The 22,042-nt window shown below is 60.4% G+C and overlaps 1 protein-coding gene and 1 long non-coding RNA gene across 2 annotated transcripts in view; one reads left to right on the top strand and one right to left on the bottom strand.

The window, feature by feature from the left end:
* Positions 1 to 14,767, bottom strand: part of LOC111090958 — a 32,084-nt gene extending 17,317 nt beyond the window's left edge. Inside the window, exon 1 of the long non-coding RNA XR_005373430.1 lies at positions 14,487 to 14,767. This is a non-coding gene — a long non-coding RNA (uncharacterized LOC111090958). The remainder of the gene's footprint in view (positions 1 to 14,486) is intronic.
* On the top strand, positions 1,529 to 15,221 carry RTN4RL2 (reticulon 4 receptor like 2). The gene is made up of 3 exons (XM_038563237.1): positions 1,529 to 1,653; positions 7,373 to 7,854; positions 14,469 to 15,221. Exons 1-3 carry the CDS (start codon positions 1,623 to 1,625, stop codon positions 15,219 to 15,221), a joined length of 1,266 nt encoding a protein of 421 aa, XP_038419165.1. The 5' UTR covers positions 1,529 to 1,622.
* Positions 15,222 to 22,042: the final 6,821 nt, after the last annotated feature.

The raw sequence follows: 22,042 nt of genomic DNA, 5'->3' as shown, positions 1-22,042 counted from the left end.
TGCTGCGCGCTACTCGGGCACCCACAGGAGAGGAGGAGCCCGAGGGCGGGCGCGGGGGAGGGGTCCTTTCCTGCGCTCCCCGCAGCCGAGCGGCGGCCCGGGGCTCTCCACCTCCTCGGGTGACGCTGCGCACAGATGGCCCGGCCCGGGCTGCACGCGCCGCTCCCGCAGCGCCACCCCTGAGGTGTCCCCGGCCCCGAAGCGCCTTCCCCGGGTCCCCGCACCTGTCGGGAGCCGACGCGGGGCGCCCCGGCTGGGGGGGGGGGGTGGATGGCGCGACCGGGGTCATCATCCCCGCTGCCTTTGTAAGGAGGCGCCCAGGTCACGGATCGGATGGCATCGAGCGCGGCCACGAGAGGCGCGAGGGACCCCCACGAGCCCAGAACGCACCCCTCTTTTAGAGGAAGCAGCAGCTCCAGTGAAATCAGTGGTCTCCTCCCCACGCGGGAGATGAGCGATTCCCTTTAGGGCGCACCACACATGCACATAAAAATGCACACACTCGCACGCGCACCCAAACTTGCACCCGCTCACCAACGCACTAAGGGGCACACACACACACACACACACACACACAGGCACTTGTCCCCTTGCCGCCCATCCCAAGCTCACTCGCGCCAAACTCTCGAACACCTCACGTTTCCCACGAGCGCGAACACGCACGCTGGTGGGCACTCAGCGGCTTACCCGTGCGCACACTCACGTGTCCCCCCCCTTCCCTAGGCCTGTTCAAAAGGTCGAGTGCCAGCCCTCTCGAGCCGCACCTGCACAAGTGTCCTTGTGCACACGTGCACGCTCATATGCACTCAGTCTTGCACACGCAAACTCTTGCACGTGCTCTTCTTACAATCACACGCACTAGGGGCTTGGGGTCTGGGAAGGGACGGGAAGGTGGAATCCAGGAGCTCTCCCAGGGGAGGGAAGCGGCGGAGGCCTGGGCATTGGCGCCGGGGACACAGCAGGAGGGGGAGGTGACCCAGGAGCCCATCTCCTCCGGGGAAGTTGGGAGGGGGAACTGGCCGGGTCCGCGGCGCCCTCTCGCTGCACTGCACCGCCCCCCTCCCCCGGAGAGCATTTCTCTCGAAGCGCGGCTCCGCGAAGGCGATCGAACTCCGTCCTCCGGGCTCCCCAAGGAGGGGAGGGGGCCGGGGCGGAGGGGGCCGGCGAGCCGCTCCCGCCTCCCGGTGGCCAGGAGAGGGTTAAGTCGGCGAGCTAGGAAGCGAGGGAGGAGCCAGCGAGTGCGGGAAGGAGTGGGGGTGGTTGGGAAGAGCATCCTCGCTGTCCCCACTCTCCCTCGGCGAGCAGCCGGGACGCACGGACCGACGGACTGACGGACTCGCGCGCCGCCTGCGCGGCCGGGGGGTGCCGGCACCCGGCGTCGACGGCCGGCTCCAGTCCTCCGAGCCCCGTCGCGCCCCGCCCCGTCCCGTCGGGGCCGATGGCTCCTCCCGAGGCCCGCAGCCCGGGGGGCGCAGGGTAGAGCGCCGCGGCCGGGCCACCAGCCCGGGGACTCCCGGGCCCTCCCGGAGCCCCGCGGGGTCCCCGCCGTCCGTCCGGCGGGCCCAGGGAGCGAGTGGGAGCGCCCTCCCCCCGCCGCCCCCTCCCCCGAGCGTCGAGACAAGATGCTGCCCGGGCTCGGGCGCCTGCTGCAAGGTAGGGACCCCGGCCCGCCCGGCGGGCGGAGGCCACCGGGGGAGGGAGGCGGGCGCCCCCCGCAGGGCGCGAGGGTGGGGCCGCTGTGGGGGCGGGGAGCCGGGGAGGGGTGGGGGCAGCGGGCTCGGCCCCGCGCCCCGGGCCCCGCCCCCGCGCCCCGGCTCGCCCGCTGGGGGAGCGCACCGGCTCGGAGGCCGCGGGGAGGCGCGGGGAGGCGCGGGGAGCTCGTGACCGCGGGGGACGCGGGGGCAGGCGGCCCCGGCCCGGGCTGCACCTGCTCCGGGGGACGCTGAGGACTCTGGCCGGCTGGGGAAGCGCCGACTCAGCAAGTCCTCGTGCCCCGTGCCTCAGCACTTTCCAGTCACCTGGGGAGACAGGGGGTGTGGGTAGGGGGGCTGTCTGGGCGGTCTGGGCGGATCGGAGGGAGATCCGAACGGCCCTGCCAAGTAGGACGGATGGAGGGCGCTCGAAGGGGGAGAGTTCCCCGGACTGAATGACAGACTAGGGTGTGGACCAGAGATTGGGGGTGGGGCGGGGAAGGGGTCGGAGAAAGGGGGAGAGCCAGAAGCGGTCGGTGATGGAGAAAGTGGTCAGGGGAGGGGGGTGCGGGACAGAGGTTAGACGGGAAAAGCAAGCAGGGAAATGGGACCCAGGTGAGGATGGAGGAAGAGAGAGGGAGAGGGGAGACCAGATGCACAGAGGGGTGGAGAGAAGACGAGGGAGAGGAGCCCAGAATCCGGAAGCAAGGGTGGGCAATGGCAAAAAGGAGGGCTGGGACCCTGGGGACCAGGAAGGAAAGGGGAGTGGAAAGATCGGAAGCCTAGAAACCAGAGATGGACTGGGATGGTGGGTAGAGATGGGGCGTCAGGAGCCCAGAAGAGGGTCAAGGATGAGCGCTAGGGTTGGGGACAGGGAACCATAGATGGGAGAGGGCCTGGGGGTTGATGGGGATGGGGATGTAATCTGGGAAGGAAGGAAGAGGAGGAAGAGGACAAGATGGGAGAGAGGGATGGGGTGGGGGGATCCCCAGGGATGAGACAAAGAGGCTTCTGGTAACCACTTCCACGTGGGAAGCCCTCCATTCCCAAAGCGCCTGCCTGTCACATCCCTTCTCTCAGGGAGTGGTCTGTGGGTTCTGAGCTCTGGGCCTTGGGGGTGGCTGTGAGGGAGGAAAGGGTGAGGATATTCGAGTGGGGTGGCAGCCTCCAAGGGTGGGCACCCTAGCTGGCTGTGTGCTGCCATTTATATCTCTGGGCCCCGTCGTCGGATCCTGCCACCGCCACCACGGTGGCTGCTTATTTTGGGGTGTTACATTCTGGCAGAGTGAGAAGCTGTTTGCAGCAGCACTAAACCTCCGTCACCCGCATCAGTGCTTCCCCAGACCCCTGCGTCACTGGCATCGCCACCACCTCCATTCTGCTCCGCGCTCCCACCTCCTCAGCCCCTGCCCCCTCAGCATCTGCCTGCCGGGCCTTAGCCCTTCCCCAGCCTTTTGAGTGTGGAGCTGTCGCTGCTCATCTGGGACCCTGTGTCCTTCCTTCAGAGCCAGAGCCCTCAACTCCCCTTCCAGGGAGCACCTTTTCCAGAGGCCACTCTGCCCGGTGGGTTAGCATCCTGGCACCTGCCCTCCATCTGCCTCCTCCTAGAGCCCCTTCTTTCACCAGAGCCTCTGGACTAAAAGGTGGCTCCTGGGGTGAGAACCTTATTTCTGAGCCTGGGGTACTCCAGGGTGATCGCCCAGAGTCCTTGACAATGGTCCCTCGGTGAATGGATAGTTTTTGGCTCTGGGCACCTCGGCCTTCCGGGATCGATACCATGTTCTGGCCTCTCTCCGCTCCCTCCGCAGGTCAATCCTAGCCACATCTCTTGGACACTGCTCATTCCTTTTTGACTCCCAAATGGGCCGTCCCTTAGAGCAGCCGCAAGCTGGAGCCCAGAAGAGGAAAGTTGCGGAGAGCCTGGGTCCCTTCTCTGCTCTCACCTTGCACAGTATCATGGCTGGCCCAGCCCCATGCACCTGGGTGCACTTTCTGTCTCCCTTTACCTCAAGGGCAGTGACTGTCACACTCAGGTGTGGTTTCCCTGGATGATGTGAGGTCTCTCAAAGAAAGGTCAGAGGGTCTCTTCCAACATGGGCTCATCCAGTCTGGGTTCCACCTTACACTAGCAGCAAGACCTGAGGCAATTCTCTGTCCCCCAGTTGCCCTCCCCTCGTCGGCAGACAGGAGGCAATAATATTGGCCTCGCAGGGTTACGCTATGTTATACTCTGCGTAAAGACATGTAGTAATACAGTGTCTGGTGCACAGTAGGTGCTTAATAACAGATGGCTGCTGCCCATCCCTGCTCTGCACTCCCCTGCGGCTCTAGCCATCACCTGCTGACTTTAGAAAAAAGGAAGAGGAGGAAAGAGAGAAGATGGGGCGAGCCAAGAGGGTGGGGGAGGTTGTCACCAGGGGCTTTCCTCGGCCTATCTAAGTAGTGAGGGGTGAAATGAAGGCTTCAGGAAAGATATTGAAGGCAGACTGTCAGAGATCCAGGTCAGGAGGCCTGAGCCGCTCCCTCAGAAACTGACCCTTCCTCTTGGAACCTGTGACATAAGGGGTTTGCTCCTGATGGCCACTGATGTACCCCCCCCCCCTTTCAGCTCCAACACTCTGCATCTCGCCCTAGTCTTCGCCAGGGAGTCACAAGATGGGGGCTGGGAGTGGACGCGTGGTCCTCAGGGAGGGAGAGAAGACAAGGCCTGGAGGGAAGGAGGGATGGTGAGGAGCCGTGGGAAGCAGGGGGTGGGGAAGGAAAGGGCAGACACTGGGCAGGGACAGAGGGCGCGGAGGAGGGAGAGAGGCATGGTGTTCCAGCGCCCCCCTGCCTCTGCCCAGCAGCGCTCCAGCCAGGCCTGGGGGCAGAGAAACCCAGAGCCCCCCACCTTCCCCTCCTCCTCGCCTCCAGTGAGAGCCGCAGCCTGAATTATGGATGAGGCTCCTTGGGTTACAGCTGCTTTGCACGGCGGAGAGGGCCAGAAATGGCAACAGAGTCACTGTTACGCAGCAGCTGTCACGGAGGGGCCCCCTGTTCAGGGCCCCTCCTCAAAAAGCCTGCAGGGAACACCATCTCCCACTTGGGGCGGTGGGCCAGTGGGCTAGTGGGCTGAGATGGGGGTACATAGAGGGACCGGAGAGAGGGAGTGTGGGGAAAGAGGAGAGGAGCCCCTGCATGTGGGCAAGCAGGGGGCTAGGGAGTCACAGGTCAGCCCCTGCACACTTGGCCTCCAGGCCAGGGGAGACCCTGAGCCAGGGAGAGGCCCCCCTCCCGCCAAGTCTGGAGGGCTCTGGAACTCACGTCCTTCCTCCCCCGTCTCTCCTGGGGTATACCAGTCAGCCCCAGAGGCTGGGGGGGAAGAGCTCCGTCATCCTCCGGAGTGCTGGTGGCCTCCAGAGCTCACACTCTCCTGAGCTTTGTGGATAAGGGGTGGGATTAAGGATCAGAAAAGGATTTGACTTCCTCTGGTGTCAAGTCCTCAGGGAAGCAAGCTTAGAGGTGACTGCTAGAAGGAGAAGTGTCCTGGCCAGTCATGACGAGAATCCTTTCTGGTGCCTGCCCAGTTGATCACTCTGCTGTGTGACCTTGGGCAAGTTTCTTGCCCTCTCTGAGCCTCAATGTCCCCCGCATAGGGCAAGAACTTGAACCAGCTGAACCTGGAGGACCTCTCCAGCTCTGAAACCTCCCGTTCTAAGCCCCAAACCTCAGGCCTCACGAAACCCACCCCCAGGGTTCCCCGCCGCGCTCCTGCCCCCCACCTCTGCCTGGTTCAGTTGAGGGGTGAGAGACGTGCCCCTCCACCCCACGTGGCTCTGAAAAACTCGGGAGGAGAAAGTAATCGTGAAACGCCGCCCGGGGGAGGGGTGAGAAGGGCCGAGAAACGCGGAGGTGGTGTGAAGGAACGGAACAGCAGCCGCTGTGTCACTGAGTATTACATCACACCCAGCCTACACACGCACGGGGCGCACTCACACACGCGGAGGACAGCCGGCACACGCTCGCGCGGCTCGGCACCAGGAGGGGCCTCTTGGAGCTGGGGTGGCACCCGAAGTCGAGGAGTGGGAACACCACACACACCAGGCGTGGGGTCCCCCATCCCTGCGCCTGTGTGTTCTCCGGGGGGGGGGGGGGGGGGACAACGGCAGAGCGTCCATGATACCCGTCCACACCCGGCCCTGTCGCGGCCTTGTGCACACACCGGGTTCAGCAGCACCATATGCAGTGAGCACCCAGCTCACACCCATACCTAAGATCACACACGTGTGCATATGCACACACACACATTCACGCGCAGCGATGTCTGGGGCACAAGGCACCACTGAAAATCACAGACCCTCAGTCCCTCCCCTGGAGTGTCTGAAACCCACAGAGCCCCAGGATCTCAGGTCCTCGGCCCCCGGCCCTGTCATCCTTCCCTCCGCCTGCATGGACCCAACACATTCCATGAAGCAGAAGCTTCTCAGTCAATGTGTGCCCAGAAATCACGGCCCAGCGCGTGGGGTGTAGGCTGCCCTTCTTCCCAGGCAAACGGGTCAGAAGAAAATCCGAGGAGTCATCTGGCAGTCATGAGAAAGGTCAGAAGGCAAGCTAGATCCAGCCCAGAAGCTCACAGCTGTGGTGAGGGCAAGAAGGCCAGGGGACAGGGATGGGCGAGGGGGTCCTATGCCCCCTGCCCCCGCACGGGATGCAGGGGCCTGGACACTACTCTTTAGCCCCAGGCCTCTGGGCATCCCTGGGCCTGCTTCTCCAACCGTGTCCTAAGAAGGCTGAACTATTTCCGACATTCAAGAGTTACTTTGAAAAAAATACATATATATATCAAGTGACTTTGAATGAGAAGAGCTGCGGTATAAAATGCAGACTCCCAGGCAATCCCCCCGAAAGCCTGATTTTGCCTGCTTTCTGGGCCCGCCTGGCTGATTCTGTTGCAGGTGGCTGCTGGCCCCATTCAGAAACGCCCTGACCCCTGGGCCCTCAGGGCCCTTCCGGCTTGGACAGGCCCTGGTTCTTCCAAGGTGAAAGCTGCTGGAAGGTGAGGGAGGCGAGCTGCATGCCCCAGTGGGCTCGGCAAGACCAGACCCCGGAGCAGCCCAAGGGCCATTTCGCACAGACCTTAGATTCACGAAGATTCTCAATTTAGTTCCAGCCCTTCTCCAATGGGGGCGATTCGCCCCACCACCCCCCCCAGCAGGGGACATCTGGCAATGTCTGGAGACATTTTGGTTATCGTAACCAGGGGGCAGGTGTTACTGGCACCTAGTGGGCAGAGGACAAGGGAGCCGCTGAACATCCTAAATAAGATGTCGCATAGGACAGCCCCGTACAACAAAGATCCATCAGGCCTACCATCCCCGCTGGAGAAGCCCTGGGCCATGGGCAAACCTACCGCAGTGAAAACCAATGGCAAAAGGCCACCACTCATCCAACAACTATCAACCTTGCTTTCTAGCGTCCTCTTGGCATTCCTTTATTTTTTTCGTACACCAGGAGCCTCAGAAAGCCGAGGAGGCCAGGGCTTGTTGGGACACTGAGGTTACACTCAGAACCCCTACCCATCAATCCAGAGGCGCTGCCCTTGCGGGGGGGGGGGGGGGGGGGGTTGGGGGGGGTTGGCGCCCCCAGGCTGGCAGGCCTGGCCCTTGGCCCCTCCCGGAACCTCCCGCCTCCCTCTCCCACAGGTCCCGCCTCGGCCTGCCTCCTGCTGATGCTCCTGGCCCCGCCCCCCGCGGCCCCCAGCTGCCCCATGCTCTGCACCTGCTACTCGTCCCCGCCCACCGTGAGCTGCCAGGCCAACAACTTCTCCTCCGTGCCGCTGGCCCTGCCGCCCAGCACGCAGCGACTCTTCCTGCAGAACAACCTCATCCGCACGCTGCGGCCCGGCACCTTCGGACCCAACCTGCTCACCCTGTGGCTCTTCTCCAACAACCTCTCTACCATCTACCCGGGCACCTTCCGCCACCTGCAGGCCCTGGAGGAGCTGGACCTCGGCGACAACCGGCACCTGCGCTCCCTGGAGCCTGACACCTTCCAGGGCCTGGAGCGGCTGCAGTCTCTGCATCTGTACCGCTGCCAGCTCAGCAGCCTGCCTGGCAACATCTTCCGCGGCCTGGTCAGCCTGCAGTACCTCTACCTCCAGGAGAACAGCCTGCTCCACCTCCAGGTGAGCCTGCCCCGCCCCCGGCGCACCTGCGCACCGTCCTGGTCCCCACCATCCTGGTCCCCACGCTCCTGCCAAGCATCCCTAGTTCCCGGCCCCTGTCCTAACTTCCTGTCCCTCTCACTCCCGCTAGGGGCTTCTCTGTTCTCTGTCTTCTATCTTCCTGGCTCCTCCTGTTGGGGTCCCTTGCGGCCTCTCTCCCTGACTCTCCAACCCCCCATCTGTCTCCCTCTGCCCGTCTGTCTGTCTATCCCTTTCTGTCCCTCTCCGCCTCTCTCACAAACTTGCCTCCCCCATCTGTCTTCTTCTGCCTCTCTGTCTGCCTCCCTTCGCACGCCCACTCCGCGCACGCCCCCATGTCTGTCTGGGTGTATGTACGTGTCTCTTTCTGTGATCCCTCCTTTCCCCCTTTTGTTTGCCTTCGGGGGACTCTCCCTTTCCCCAGGCACCCAGCCTGAAGGCCTTGGTGGCTGCTCTTCTCACCCACCCCCACACCCTCCGGTCCCGGGGAGGAGGAGCAAGAGGGCACAGCCCCTGCAATTATGCCCCATGAAGGTTCCGCCTCTCTCCAGCTCACCAGGGATTGGGACAAGGGGACGACGTCCTGCCCTTTCCGGATTCCTGTCCCCCAAACCTGTCCTCCCCGTGCAAGGGAAGAAGGAAAGGGAAAGGTAAAGAGTGGTTAAGTAGCTGGAAAATGGATGCCCTGGAAACGGAAGGAATAACAGTAATTGCTATTTATTGTTATTATCATTGATCTAAATATTGTTTATTGTTGTTGTTACACTGACTGTTTGACAGCCAGATCCTCCCATTCTATTTCCCCAGGAAGCAATCACACACCCTCCAAACCACTCTGGAAGAAATTCCTCCCTGGGCTACACAGCCTGTAGCTGGAAGGGGGTAGGGACCACCAAATTCTCCCCTCCCCTGTGCCCCCCCCCCCCCACATAAGCCTGGAAGGCACATGCTCCTCCTCACTCCTGGTCGGGTCAGTGCCTCCCTGGTCTCACCAATGTGCCCGCCCATCCGCACATCAGGTCGGGTTGATGTTGACACTAGCAGTAACGACCTGACAAACGTGTATGGAGCACCCCATTATGTGCTACGTGCTGAGGAGACAGCAGTGAATGGAAGAGACAAAGCTCCCTGCCTTCAGACAGAGCATTCTAGTCAGGGAAAGGGACAGAAGGAAAATACACAGTGTGCCAGAAAATTCTGTCCTGGCCATTACTGCTGCCTAAATGGCCGTCAGAGTAGCGCCCACCACCACTTAGTGGGCGCATTGTGTGTCTGGCACCGTGCTAAGGACTTTGCAGGCCTGGACTCTGGTAATCTTTACTGGCGTGTGGCAAATGTTAACCTTTCCAAGCCACAGTCTTCCCATCTGGAAAACGGGGGCAGCAACAGCCCCCCATCTCCTAGGGATGTTATATGCGTTCAGTGCATGAATAATTTGTAAAGCACTTAGAATAGTGCTTGGCATACGGTAAGCACTATATAAATGCTTGTTAAAATACTATTTTAAAAAGAGAACCAAGCCTCGTTAAACACTGGCCTTGGTGAAATGGCCCATCTTGGACCCGATCCTGGAGATCTGGGTCAACTTCATGGATGATACTGAGGCCACAAGCAGGGTCCCAGAATACTCCCTCCCTTTCCTTTGCTTCCTAAATTTGCCTCGCACCTCAGGATTTGCAAAGTACATCCAGCCACCTCATCTCACTTCTACGGCCCTGTCGGGGGTTGTCTCCTTACAGATGGGGAAGCGGAGGCCCAGGGCCCCAAAGGCTTTGTAGGTAGAAGGCCTCTACACATCAAGACTTTTAAACCACTGGCCACGTCACTGGGGGCTTGTGTGTCTCAACTTCGCAACAGCCTGGTTCTGGAGGACAGTTAGGGGCAGTAGGGACACAGAACAGAAGTTCCTGGTGCCACACGACCAGGAAGGGCGGGTAGTGCTGGAGACTGCGAGGTCTGATGGCATTTCAGGAACTTCTGTCCTCCAGACCTCTCCCCCAGGCTCTGTCCAGGGGCAGGGGGGCAGGAAGGACAGCAGAGTGCTCGTCTCTGAAACCCACTCTTTGGAGCCTGCCAGACCCAGGTTCCAATCTTGGCTGCGGTGTGGCTTCGGACAAATGACTCAACCTCTCCACCTTCATTTCCTTGTCTATAAAATGGCAGTCATGGTAGTACTTGAAGTTTATCTAAGAAGCTCTATAAGGTTTAAAATTTAGTCTAGAGCCACCCTCAGTACAGGCGGGGTCATTATCATGTTACTACTAGTAGTTCGACAACTACTCCTGACGCCCTGACCCCCTCGTCAATACATATTGGTTGTTCAGAAGGGCAAATCTGGGGCCAGAGTGACTGAGTTTGAATCCCTGCTCTGCTGCTTTCCGACTTATTTAACTTTAGGCAAGCTGCCTCCCCATTCTGAACCCCAGTTTCCTTATCTTTAAAATGAGAAAAATTAAAGTAAGACCTTCCACAAAGAATGGCTATAAAAAGCCAATGAGTTTGTGTATATAAAGCACATAGTTCAGTGCAGAATAAATCACGTCATGATGACCCGACCCTCTTTCCACTCTCAGGCCACAACGGCAGCCAGTGAGTAGGCTCAGGAGAGTTCTGGGCAAGGGGGTCCTTGAGTGAACAGGGTGGTGGTGGGGGGGTCTTCTGAAACGGGACATGCTTGTCCTGCACCCTGTAGTATGAATGGCATGGTGCAGGGCATCATGGGAAGGAAGCATCCTCACACCTGGCCCCTTCCTAGAGCAGAAAGAAAGAGCCAGCTTCTGCCCAGGGGACTGCCAGGCAGAACCAGGCCCGGAGATGCGACAGGCAGGTGAGGAAATGTGCGGCTGGGGTGAGATGCACAGAATGCAGGTGTGAACTAAGATGGAGCCTGCCCAGAGAGGGGAGCTGTGGAGGGGGTGAGGGGGGCCACAGCTCTTCAGGAAGGTGGAGGTAGAGGTGCAGGTGGAGGCAAGGGGCGGTGGGGTTTCTCACGGACTGTCCGTTGTAGGCCAGGCACTGTACCAGGGGGCGTTCATTCATCAGTGGGTATGTATGGTGCACCTACTACATGCCAGGCGGTGTTCTGGGTGCCAAGGATTCAAGAGTGAGCAAAAACAGTGTCCCCCACTCTCTTGGAGCTTATTTTCTACTTGACTAGAACCAGATGATAGAGACACCAGTTCTCTCCCTTAATCACTACGGCCTACATGGTTTAATAGGGCACTCAGGCAGAGCCGGGTTTGAATCCCAGGCCCATCTCTGGCTTGCTGTGTGGCTCTGGGCAAGTTACTTAACCACTCTGAGTCTCAAAGGACCCATCTGTAAAGCGGAGAAAAAATGACCTGCACCTCAGAGGTTTGTTGTGAGGATTAAAGAAGACGCTACTTGAAAAGTGCTCAACACGATGTCTGGTTCAGAGTAAGCATCATTTCCCCCCTTTAAGGGCTGAGGATACTGAGCCTCTGTGAAGTCCAGTGACCTCTGACCAGTCCATTAAGGAGTACAGCCTAGAAGTGGCCCAGGTCTGCCTGACTCCAGAGTTCAGGCCCAACCCATATAGCTGCTGGACCCTAGGCAAGTCACTTGCCTTCTAGGGGCCTTCCTCTCCTATTTTCCGGAAGGGACGTAATAATATTGTCTGCCTCGTGGGGTTGTGATGATTCAGTTACTACATGGGATCCGGGTAGCACAGAGCTTGGCACACAGTGCAAACTCTGACGCAGACGATGACAGTGACACCTGGCACAGATTGGTGAGCACTGTGAGTGGGGGTGCCTGGCACAGAGTAGACACTCAATACGGCTTTGTTGAATGAATGAGGTACACTCCAGGACTCACTTACTCATAAATATCAGATGAGGTTGGATCTTAATGATCAACTCTCAAGTCCCTTGTTTCACAAATGAAGAAACCTGAGGCTCAGAGAGGTTTGTGGAGCTGCCCAAGGTCACACAGCCCAGCAGCCAGTGCCAGAGACTGGAGCTGGGAGGGTGGAAGGAGGCAAAGTGAAAGGCAGGATGCTGGATGCTGTGGGGGTCTGGGGGTGGGGATGGGGCAGGGATGCTGCCTTGTGAGATTCCAAATGGATGCAGAGAGCTGTGAAGCGACCTGGGGGGAGGTGAGGGAAATATGGTTTTGGAAATGGAAGTCGATGGCTTTAGCAGCCGCTGTCAGCCCAGAGGGAGGGGGCACAGAGTGGGGAGGGCGAGGGCTGTGAAAGTCAAAAGCTTATTAATGCACAGAGAAGGGTTTTAACAGGGAGAGAGGAAGGTCTGGATTTGAAAGCTGCAGCTCAGGAAGTGGTTGGGGGATTTGGCAACGGCTTGGATGAGGGGAGGGGTATGGACCCCTAGATGGAGGCTCAGTGAGAGGAATGCCAGGACATGTGCAAGCGGGAAAAGGAGGAAGAGGAGGAGGTTGGGATCAAGGGATTCTGTAGCCCCCTGCACTGGGGCTGTAGGTCAAAGGCACCTGAATTTCTGGGGTGTCTGAACCTTGGGTTGTCCCTACCTGACCTCTGGAAGCCCCCTGAGTGTGATGACCTCCACTTCTACCCGCATCCCCTGTTGATCCTGATCAGGAATCTCTGGGTGTGTCCCACTATGGCTGGCATCGTAAAAAAGAAGCCCGAACTAGGTGTCTGAGTGGAAGGGTTTCGGAGCCCACTCCCTGGGGGCCAGGAAAAGAAGGACAAGGCCACCAGGCCAGGCTGGGGCGGGCTGAGGCCACAGGCGTGCAGAGAGCCCACTGGAGACCTGAGCGAGGCAGGGGGTGGTGGCAGCAGGGGGCGCAGAGAACGCTGGTGTCACAGACACCCAAGAAGGTTGAGGGGACGGATCTCAATGTGGCCAACAGGAGGGTTCTTGGCAGGCTCAGTTCCTGGAGCGGAGAGGGCGGAAGGCAGATGGGAGGGGGCGAGAGAACGCCGGAGCACAGGAAGGTGGGGGCTGTGGGTGTGGGCTGGGAGTCAGTGCCCTCCCCCCCACCTGAGAGCCGGGACAGGCTCCTGGCTGGGATGGGCAGGAAACGGTGGGAACCGCAGCCGGAAACAGGATCCAGGGGGGAGCTGGCTTCAGCACAGCGGATGCTCTTAGCCCTGAGAGCCAGAGCTTCTGGGCCTGCTGACCACAGTGATGTCCTGCACCAAGTTGGTGGGGGGGAAGGTCAGTACTGGGGTTCTGGGCCCCTCTCTGGGTCTCCGTGCTCTCCTCTAGAAAAAGTGGCTGGGCGGCTGGACCTGGAAGCACTAACTCCCAAGTCTGGCTGACCATCACCAGGCTGGAGAGCTGGTTAGAATTCACAATCCAGCCCCCACCAGGAAGCATACCTAGACCTATACCCGCACCCCCATTAACTCTGAATCAGAGTTCTAAATCCTTGCAGCACTAACAGCGCCTGATTCTGGGACTCCCCAGCCCCAGGAAGGCCGGTGGGACAACGCCTCGATGGGGGCCAGTGATCAGGGCATCAGACAGCAGGCTTTCTTCCCCTCCCCTGCCACCTCTGGGCGGGTGGAGCTGACACTGAGTCCTTTTAATATCCTAACAAAGTAGAATAGTAGAACTTTTGAGCCTCAGGAAACTCCTCTGTTAGAGCAGAAGGGATGGACCTAATTGTAACTGAGGCCCTACTGTCGTAATAACCACTGTTTATTCGGTGGTGGTCTATGTGCCCACTGAGTGCAGTATCCTTCCAGCATGATCTCACCTAATCCTCCCTCAGCCTGCTGAAGGGGGATATTCTCTGAGCTATGGGTCCTGAAGAAACTGGATGAGGCTGAGTAGCCTGCCCAACACAACGCAGCTGGGAAGAGGGCAAGCTGGATCGGAAGCCCCGAGCTCTCCCTCCTGAGTCTGTGGGCTTCACTGGACCGAATCCCAATGTGCCAGGCACTGTGCCCAGCACTTCACCCATCTGCTTTGTGTGGATTGTCTTCCTAATCCTCAGCACAAACGCAGGAGGACGTACACTCATCCCCATTTTATAGATGAGGAAACGGGCTTAGAGAGATTACTAGCTTGGCCAAGTTAACCACGGTGGCCAACCCACTGAATGCCGACCTCATGGCAATCTTGTTCTGAGTAACAACATATACGGCTTCATTTAATCTCGGCATCTTACAGGCGAAGAAACTGAGTCACAGATACTGAGGCTTGCCCCCAGTGGCGGAGCCAGTGCTGGACAGAGCCCAGGATTTGAAGTCAGGAAGTCCGGCCAAGCAGTCTACATGCTGAAGCGAACGGTGCGGGTGGGGGGTGGGGTCTCATTCTCCAAGTGTGGTCCCCTGACCCGCAGCGTCAGCATCACCGGGGAGCGCACCCCTCCTGCCGCCACACCCCAGACCTGCTGAGCCAGAAACTGGGGCTCTGCAGGGGCATGCAGAGCAGAGAACGAGTGACCTCAACTATACTGCTTTGCGCACATTTAACAGGTTCGATAGGTTAGGGGAGGTAGGATTCGAACCCAGGACTCTCCGAAACCCTTCCCTTCTGAAACCACAGGCCTCCCCTCCTCCCACCCGCCTCTAAGGACGGCTCTCTCTAACCCTCTCCCCCCCACCCCCCCCCCACCCCCACCCCACCCCACCCCACCCCCAGGATGACCTGTTCGCGGACCTGGCCAACCTGAGCCACCTCTTCCTCCACGGGAACCGCCTGCGGCTGCTCACGGAGCACGTGTTCCGCGGCCTGGGCAGCCTGGACCGGCTGCTGCTGCACGGGAACCGGCTGCAGGGCGTGCACCGCGCGGCCTTCCGCGGCCTCAGCCGCCTCACCATCCTCTACCTGTTCAACAACAGCCTGGCCTCGCTGCCCGGCGAGGCGCTGGCCGACCTGCCCGCGCTCGAGTTCCTGCGGCTCAACGCCAACCCCTGGGCGTGCGACTGCCGCGCGCGGCCGCTCTGGGCCTGGTTCCAGCGCGCGCGCGTGTCCAGCTCCGACGTGACGTGCGCCACCCCCCCGGAGCGCCAGGGCCGCGACCTGCGCGCCCTCCGCGACTCCGACTTCCAGGCCTGCCCGCCCGCCGCGCCCACCCGGCCCGGGAGCCGCGCGCGCGGCAACAGCTCGTCCAACCACCTGTACGGCGTGGCCGAGGCCGGGGCGCCGCCCGCCGACCCCTCCACCCTCTACCGAGACCTGCCCGCCGAGGACCCGCGGGGCCGCCAGGCCGGGGGGGACGCGCCCACGGAGGACGACTACTGGGGGGGCTACGGCGGCGAGGACCAGCGCGGCGAGCAGACGTGCCCGGGCGCGGCCTGCCAGGCGCCCCCGGACTCCCGCGGCCCCGCGCTCTCGGCCGGGCTGCCCAGCCCTCTGCTCTGCCTCCTGCTCCTGGCGCCCCACCACCTCTGACTGCGGTGCTGCGACGCCCCCCGCCCGCCCCCGGCCCGCCCCGGCCCGCCCCGGCCCGGCCCCCTGCGCCTCTGCAGCCTTCCTCTCCCCTCCCCCGGGACGGACCGCGCCTCTCCCCGCCCCTGGGCTGCGGGCTCTCGCCGGGGGGTGGGGGGAGCGGGGTCGTGTCCGGTGGCCCAGCCCTAGTCTCCCCAACTCCGGCCATTAAAACTCTCCCACCCCCACGCTGGGGTGGGGCACCCCAGGCAGCCGCTGACCCCTACTCCCCGTGGACTCGAGAGGGGCTTTTGTCTGCAGAGCATCTTCCACCAGCAGAGCCTTTGGAAGCTCCCTGGAAGGGAGCGCCCCCCCCCAACCCCGACCCCAGGAGCCCTTTGGAGGGATGCCTCAGTTGGGGCCAGGCTAACCCTAGGCCCCTGCTTATCCTAGCCCCCCTCAGCCTCCCGACACTGGAGGAATACTTTTCTCCTAAGTCTACCCGGGACACTTTTTAGGGCGCCTGGAGAGAACTTTCCTCTCCACCGTGGCCCCTGTGTGGTGAAGATCAACAGAAGTTGTTTGGGAAAAAAAAAAAATTTATTAAAAAATTCTATTATTTTATCTTTTTCTGTAAGATTTGTTGACTCAGGACCTCGAAAGTGGGAAGAGGGCTTAGAAGCATCAGGAATTCAGGGCCAGGAGGGTTAGAAAAAGGGGATCCATCGCATGCCTTCCAAGTGCTTCTTGCCTGGTTGAGCTGGTATGCTGCTGCCTGCAGAGGAGGAGCTGAAGAATGAGGAAGAGGGGGTGACCCTGGAGTCCCCAGCAGGCCGATGAAATCTGACAGCCAAGAGCAGGTGCTGACATCACCTCACCTCCCAGTGGTCTGGGAGAAGCCACTACCTATGACCCTGACTTGTCTGGCGCCTGAGGAGCTGAGCTTGTGGGGAAGGCCTGCAGCCTGGTCAACAGCTCCCTCCCAGGCCCTGTTCCTTCAGGAAGGAAGAGCATTTCCCACCTTACCCTGCAGGGAGAAATAACAGACATCCAGGGTCACAGCCAGCCCAAACATGACTTTAGGGCAAATCTGAAAAAGGCACCTCATCCTCAGGAGAACCCAGCCCCACACCACAGCAAACACCTCAGCAAGCAGAGCCTGAGGCTGAATTTCAGCTCATAGTTGCCCCCTTGGCTGAGTGCCTTTGTGCAGTGTGCAGCCTGCACAGCTGTACACAACGACCCTGTATAGATCAATGGTCTCTTTCCCTTGACTCCTGTGAGGTATGGGCCAGGGCAGAGAAGCAGTTCTGCAAGCAGGTTAGAAGAGAGACCACAGGCCTAGGAGCACCAGAGGGATAAGAATCTCAAGTTGGGGTGCCCTGCTGCCTTGGAGCATCTGAAGCTTCATCTCTCCAGTGCATGAAAGGGAGAATTCGGGTTACGGCTAGGCCTGAGGAAGGAAAAGCCCGACTAAGAAGGACTTGGGATAGAGATTGGGGGTGAGTCTCATCAGAGCAATGGAGGGGAGAAGCTTGATGGTTTACATTTAGGATTAAGAATGTAAACTGGGGGTGCCGATGGAAAGAGAGGGGACCTGGATGCCAGGGCTCAGAGAGTGGGGATGCCAAGATCCCGTGACCCTGGCTGGGCAAGTCAGAAGGATGGCAAGAAGAGGAGGCAGACATGGGAAGGCGTGGACGCCGAAGGCCTTGGAGGCACTGGAAGCAGGTGGATCTGGGTAAGAATGAGAGAGCAGAGAAGGCAGCTAGCTAGTGAGGAAGCCGGGGAGCCTCGGGGTCTGGGGTCTCCCGGAGGCCTGGGACAGGCTGGCTTTGGGGAGACTAGCCAGTGGGACTAGGGCTCTGATGGAGGAGGAGCCGCTGCGGACTGGGCAGGGGGAGGGAGGATGCTGGGAAATCAGAAGCAGGCTGTCCAGGTCACAGAATTATCGTTGTGAAATATTCATGGGCCTTCGGTCCAGATGCTATTTCAGAACAGTGAAAGCAAAAGGAGTGTGCGAGCCTCAGGAAGAAGCCCACAGCAATGCCTCTTTCCACCACCCCCACCTCCACCACCATCAGCCCAGACAGACCCACGGACGCCCATCACGTGCACACCCACGCTCACGCGCTCTCTCTCACACACTCACACAACGCGGAGCTCCGGAGCACGTGCAGGCAAGCTGACACCCACGGGTCCCACCAACAGGCAGATGCACCCCAAATGCATGCACACGTAGCTGCCTCAGCAGGACCCCGCACAGAGACCACCTCTAGAGATCTCACACGCACAGACCCCCCACCCACCGACCCAGCATCTCCAGAAGACTGATTTACAGCCCTGAGCTGCACACTCTGAGACAGGAGGGGCTTTCAAGGACATCCAGTCCAACCACCAGTGCTCTGAGGGAGAAACTGAGGCCGAGAGAGGGGAAGGGATTTGGCCAAGACCCCCGACCCCTGAAGGAAACAAAGCTCATTGACCTGCCGCATTCTGCGAGGGTATCCACATTCTGCACTACCTGCCCGTGCCCCCAGCCCTCTAATCTCCTGTGTCTACCCACTCCCCCAGTCCCCTCCTGGGGCCCTGACCCATCATCCCTCCCTTTCCATTCCCCCTCCCCCCTCCCCGCTCCTCCCACTCCATCTCCTCATTGCCTCCTGCCTAGAATAAACACGGAGCAGTACCTTCCTCTCTGGTTTTCCTACCTTCAGTCTCTCTCCCTCCCACCCTGCCTGCCCGTGGTAGCCAGATCCATCCCACCCAAATGTGCATCGTGTTTTCCTGTCAACTCAGAAACCTGCAATGCCTCCTTAACTGCCTACAGGTTAAAAATGAAATGCCCAACAGAGCATCAAAGATCCCTCGGAGTCTGGTACCAACGGCCTTTCTAGCCTTTTCTCTCGTGGCCTCGCCCCAAATCTTCACTCCAGCTAGAATGGTTGTATCACATCACGCTGGCCCGGGTTAGCAGGTACTTGCAGCCCACCACCCTGCTTTGAACTCTCCCTGCAGTTCCTCCATGGCCCCCGAGCTAGGAAGCCTCTCCCCCTTCTCCCCAGAGAAGGGCTCACTAGAGCCCTGCCCCAAGGCCAGGCTGCCCCTCTCTGACCTCATCAGTGGGGGTTCTTTGACTGTCCTTGGAAGCTGCAGTAGAGGCTCAGCTGAGGCCCCCCACTGGCCACCTCGGGAATCGCGGCCGGGCTTCCGCCAACGTGAACTGAGCGTGAGCATCCATCCACGCGCCCGGCAGAGGAACAGGAGAAGGACGCCAGATGACGGGCCTTGTAAGCCCTTAAGCCTCTAAGGTTCTTACACTCCGAGTAGCAGGGAGGGCTCTCAGCCCTGCTTTCTGAACCGCTGGCACCTGACCTCAGGCCCCTAATCCCTAAGAGAACCCCTCTCCTCCCAGATACAAAGACATGGGGCTTCTGGGCGACCCTGCGGAAGGGAAAGTCCCCCCACCAGGCTCTGAGAGGCCACAAGGCCAGGGACAGTCCAGGTGGCAGACCCAAGGTCCGGCTGAGGTCAGGTTTCTACATGAATTTTTAATGCTTCCAGCCAGACCTGTCAGATGTTCCGAAACCTGAGCATCTCCTTTCATTTCTGTACACCATGCCCTTCCCCATCCTCATTACCTCTGGGGGTGGGGCAGGGAGGACAGGCCTGGGACAGCAGCCAGTGACCTCTGGAGAAATGATTTTGGGGAAGTGGGAAGGTGAATGACCTAGTTATTCTCCCACGTACTGTGTGACCTTCAGCAAGTTACTTAACCTCTCTGAATGTCTGTTGTGTTTTCTTCATTTGTGACCTGGGGACAAGAGTACCTGCTTAAGTCGACTTGCTGTGGGGAGTAAGTACAATAACCCCGTGGAAAGCTGACCTACATATTTGCTGCTATTATTATCTTCCCTCAAGTCCAGCTTCTCTCCTCCTCTTCCAACCCCTGGGGTGCCTCTTGCCCCTTTCTTTTGGAGGTGGGGGCTTTGGTGGCTCTGCCATTCCCCACCACTCCCCACCCCCCCCCCCCCCCCCCCCCCCCCCCCACCCCCCCCCCCCCCCCCCCGCCCAAGATCCTTTGGCCTGTCCAGAAACTTCAGCTCAAGAGGGGGAAAGGAATCGAGAAGCTGAGGCCGGGCTGGTGGAGTAAGAGAAAAAGATGGCCCAGCTGAGGGGAAGGGGAGGTAAGCAGGCTGGAGATCCTGCTGGGGAGGGAAGAGCTAGGTTCCTTCCTTCTGTCCCTTTCTCCTTCCTACTTTTCCTCGTTCCTGGCACCTTTTCACGCCAGAGGTCGCCAAGGCCCTTCTGAGCAGAGGTGAGGTCCACAGGGTTGGAGGAGGAGTGGGCGGCGCTGTGGAAGGAAGCTGGCCCCATCCTTCCCACCCACCGATTCTCTGCCAGTGTTTTTCAGAATGAGGGTCTTTTCCTTCTGATTTAGGTGGAAACATCCAGATTCCTGAGCCCCCAGGCCCTCCTGAAGCAGATCACTAAGGGACCCTGGAACTACATTTTGACCAGCCCAGGGGGCCTACCAAACACTCTGCGGGCAGAGAAACATCCCAAAGGTGGGGTGGTCGGGGAAGGGGGCAGCCGGGAGAAAGTGAGGGGAGAAAAGTTCGAGTCGCCCCATCCCCGCCCCAGGCACACTGGGCGGAAGCAGCAGACGACGCTCCAGCGCGGAGAGGGTGATGCCGGGGATGGGGAAGAGGACGGAGGAGGCAGGGGGAGGACGCGGAGGCCGAGGGTTGGGGACGCAGCGGAAGTGGGTCCCGAGGTGAGCAGCCTCTGGCGGAGACAGACACTCGCCAGGTGTCCTCCACCCTCGCGGGGCCTCGAGACCCTGGACTTGTGGCCGCGGGAGGGGGGCTCGCTTCGGGGTGGGGGTGGGGGTGGGGGTGGGCTCGGGAGGAGGCCTCGCCTGCGGGGACCTGCGGGCTCCCGGGAGGCCCGCGCCGGGACGTCAGGACACTCACCGGTGCTCCCCCCCCTGCACCCCCCGCACCCCCCGCACCCCCGGGCCAGAGCCCTGCTCCCCCTCCCCTCGGAACTGGGCTGGGTCCCGCCCCCGCGTGACCTTCTCCCTCCCTCCACCCCCCAGCCCCCGGTCCCGGCTCATCTGCATAAAGTTCCAATTAACACGTTTTCCCTCAGCTATTTACGATCCCTGCACTCGCTCCCAGCTCGGGAGCCGGCTTCCCGCCGCCCCCTCGCCCCTCGGGGTGCGGCCCCTTAACCCTGGCGCCCCGGGCGGCTCACGGCGGCCCCGACCCCGCCGGCCCGGCCCGCGCAGGGGGGAGGCTCGGGGGGCGGGGGGCGCGCCCCGGGGACCCCGCGGGCCAGAGGCCGGGCTCCGAGGGGGCAGCCCGGCGACCGCCACCCCCTCTTCCAGGGAGGAGATGGGGAGGGGGGGCTTCTCCCGGGAGACTCGGGGCGTCGAAATTCCTCGTTCCTCATCCTCCGGCCCCCGCACCCCCCCGTACCCTCTCCCCTCCCCAGCCATCTGCTCCTCTCGGCGGCGCCGACAAGCACGGCTCCAGCTCGCTTCCGCCCCTGCCCAGCCCCCCGCTCTCCACCCCTCCCCGGGAGGCCGGGATTCCTGGCCGCAGCTCCCCGCCGCGTCCGAAGCCCCAGCTGGGGCGGGGTCGGCGTCGAGCCCCCGCTCCGCCTGAGGTCGGTGGGGGTGCAGACCGCGCTTGAAAGGGGCGGGGGTCGGGAGGGCTGAGATGTCCGAGGAGGGCGGCGCAAGCCGGGGGCGGGGCCGCGGGCGGAGGCCCAGCGAGGCGGGACTGGCCGGGGCGCTGCGCGCGGGGCGGGGTGCGAGGGGTTCCCGTGGGTCCTGCGCCCCTCCCCCAGCCCCACCCGCTTCCAGACGCGGCTCCGCAGCGCCGCCTGCCGGGCACACCCCGCCCTCGGAGCGCCCGCCCGCACCCCGGGGGCAGCCTCCCCCGGATGACTCTGACTCGGAAGGTCGAGGTCCGGGCTGGCGAGCTCAGAGAGACCCAGGCAGGCCCTCCGGGAACCCACCCAACTCCTGAGTGGGTGCCGTCCAAGTCTGGTTTAGTATTTTGCAAAAAGGGAACTGTGTTGAAATCCAGGAGTCTGGGCTCCAAGCAGCCAGGGGTCTCCAGACCCCCCTGGACGTGTTTTCTCATCTGTGAAATGGGTGGATCAGTCTGTTGCATTAACTTTTGTTGTTGTTGTTGACTTCTAAAGGGAGTTTAAGATAAAGGGGCAGTTTTATCTGTAATACTGTCTTCAGCCCTAACATTTGAGGGTTCTCCAGGTGTTTTTGTTTTTTCAGGGAAGGGCCTGTGGATAGGGCCTTTGAAGTCACTCTCAGCCCTGAGAGGACAGCTGAGCTGGCCTGAAAAGCTTGGGAACTCCTTTCTGCCCGACTGCCCTGGCAGGCCTCTGGTCGGGCCTCAGGTTCCAAGCTTACCTCCACCACCTACCAACTGTGTGCACTTGGTCTTTGCCTTACATCCCTCCATTCTGTGACTTACTCTAGCCTCTAAGGCTTATGTCCCAGGGACACGAAGTGTAGGCCTGGGACAAATAAGGTATATCTTCTTGGAGGGTCCCTTATTCTCAAAGACGGTGTCTTTACCTACTTTGATGTTAAAAATAAGTATGTAAAAAATAAAAAATAAAAAAAATAAGTAGAAATATACTATAAAGTAATGCTCAAAGTTTACATGAAGTTTTAAGATAAAACAGGAGACTCTAAAAAAGTGTAAATTTCAACAAGCCTCCATCATCCCTCAGCATTCTTTCTTTTTTTTTTTAAATTTATTTATGATAGGCACACAGTGAGAGAGAGAGAGAGGCAGAGACACAGGCAG

Source organism: Canis lupus, chromosome 18, assembly GCF_011100685.1.
Source record: "Canis lupus familiaris isolate Mischka breed German Shepherd chromosome 18, alternate assembly UU_Cfam_GSD_1.0, whole genome shotgun sequence".
Taxonomy (NCBI): Eukaryota; Metazoa; Chordata; class Mammalia; order Carnivora; family Canidae; genus Canis; species Canis lupus.
The sequence above is the reverse complement of the archived record's forward strand: the minus strand, read 5'-3'. Positions and strand labels throughout refer to the sequence as shown.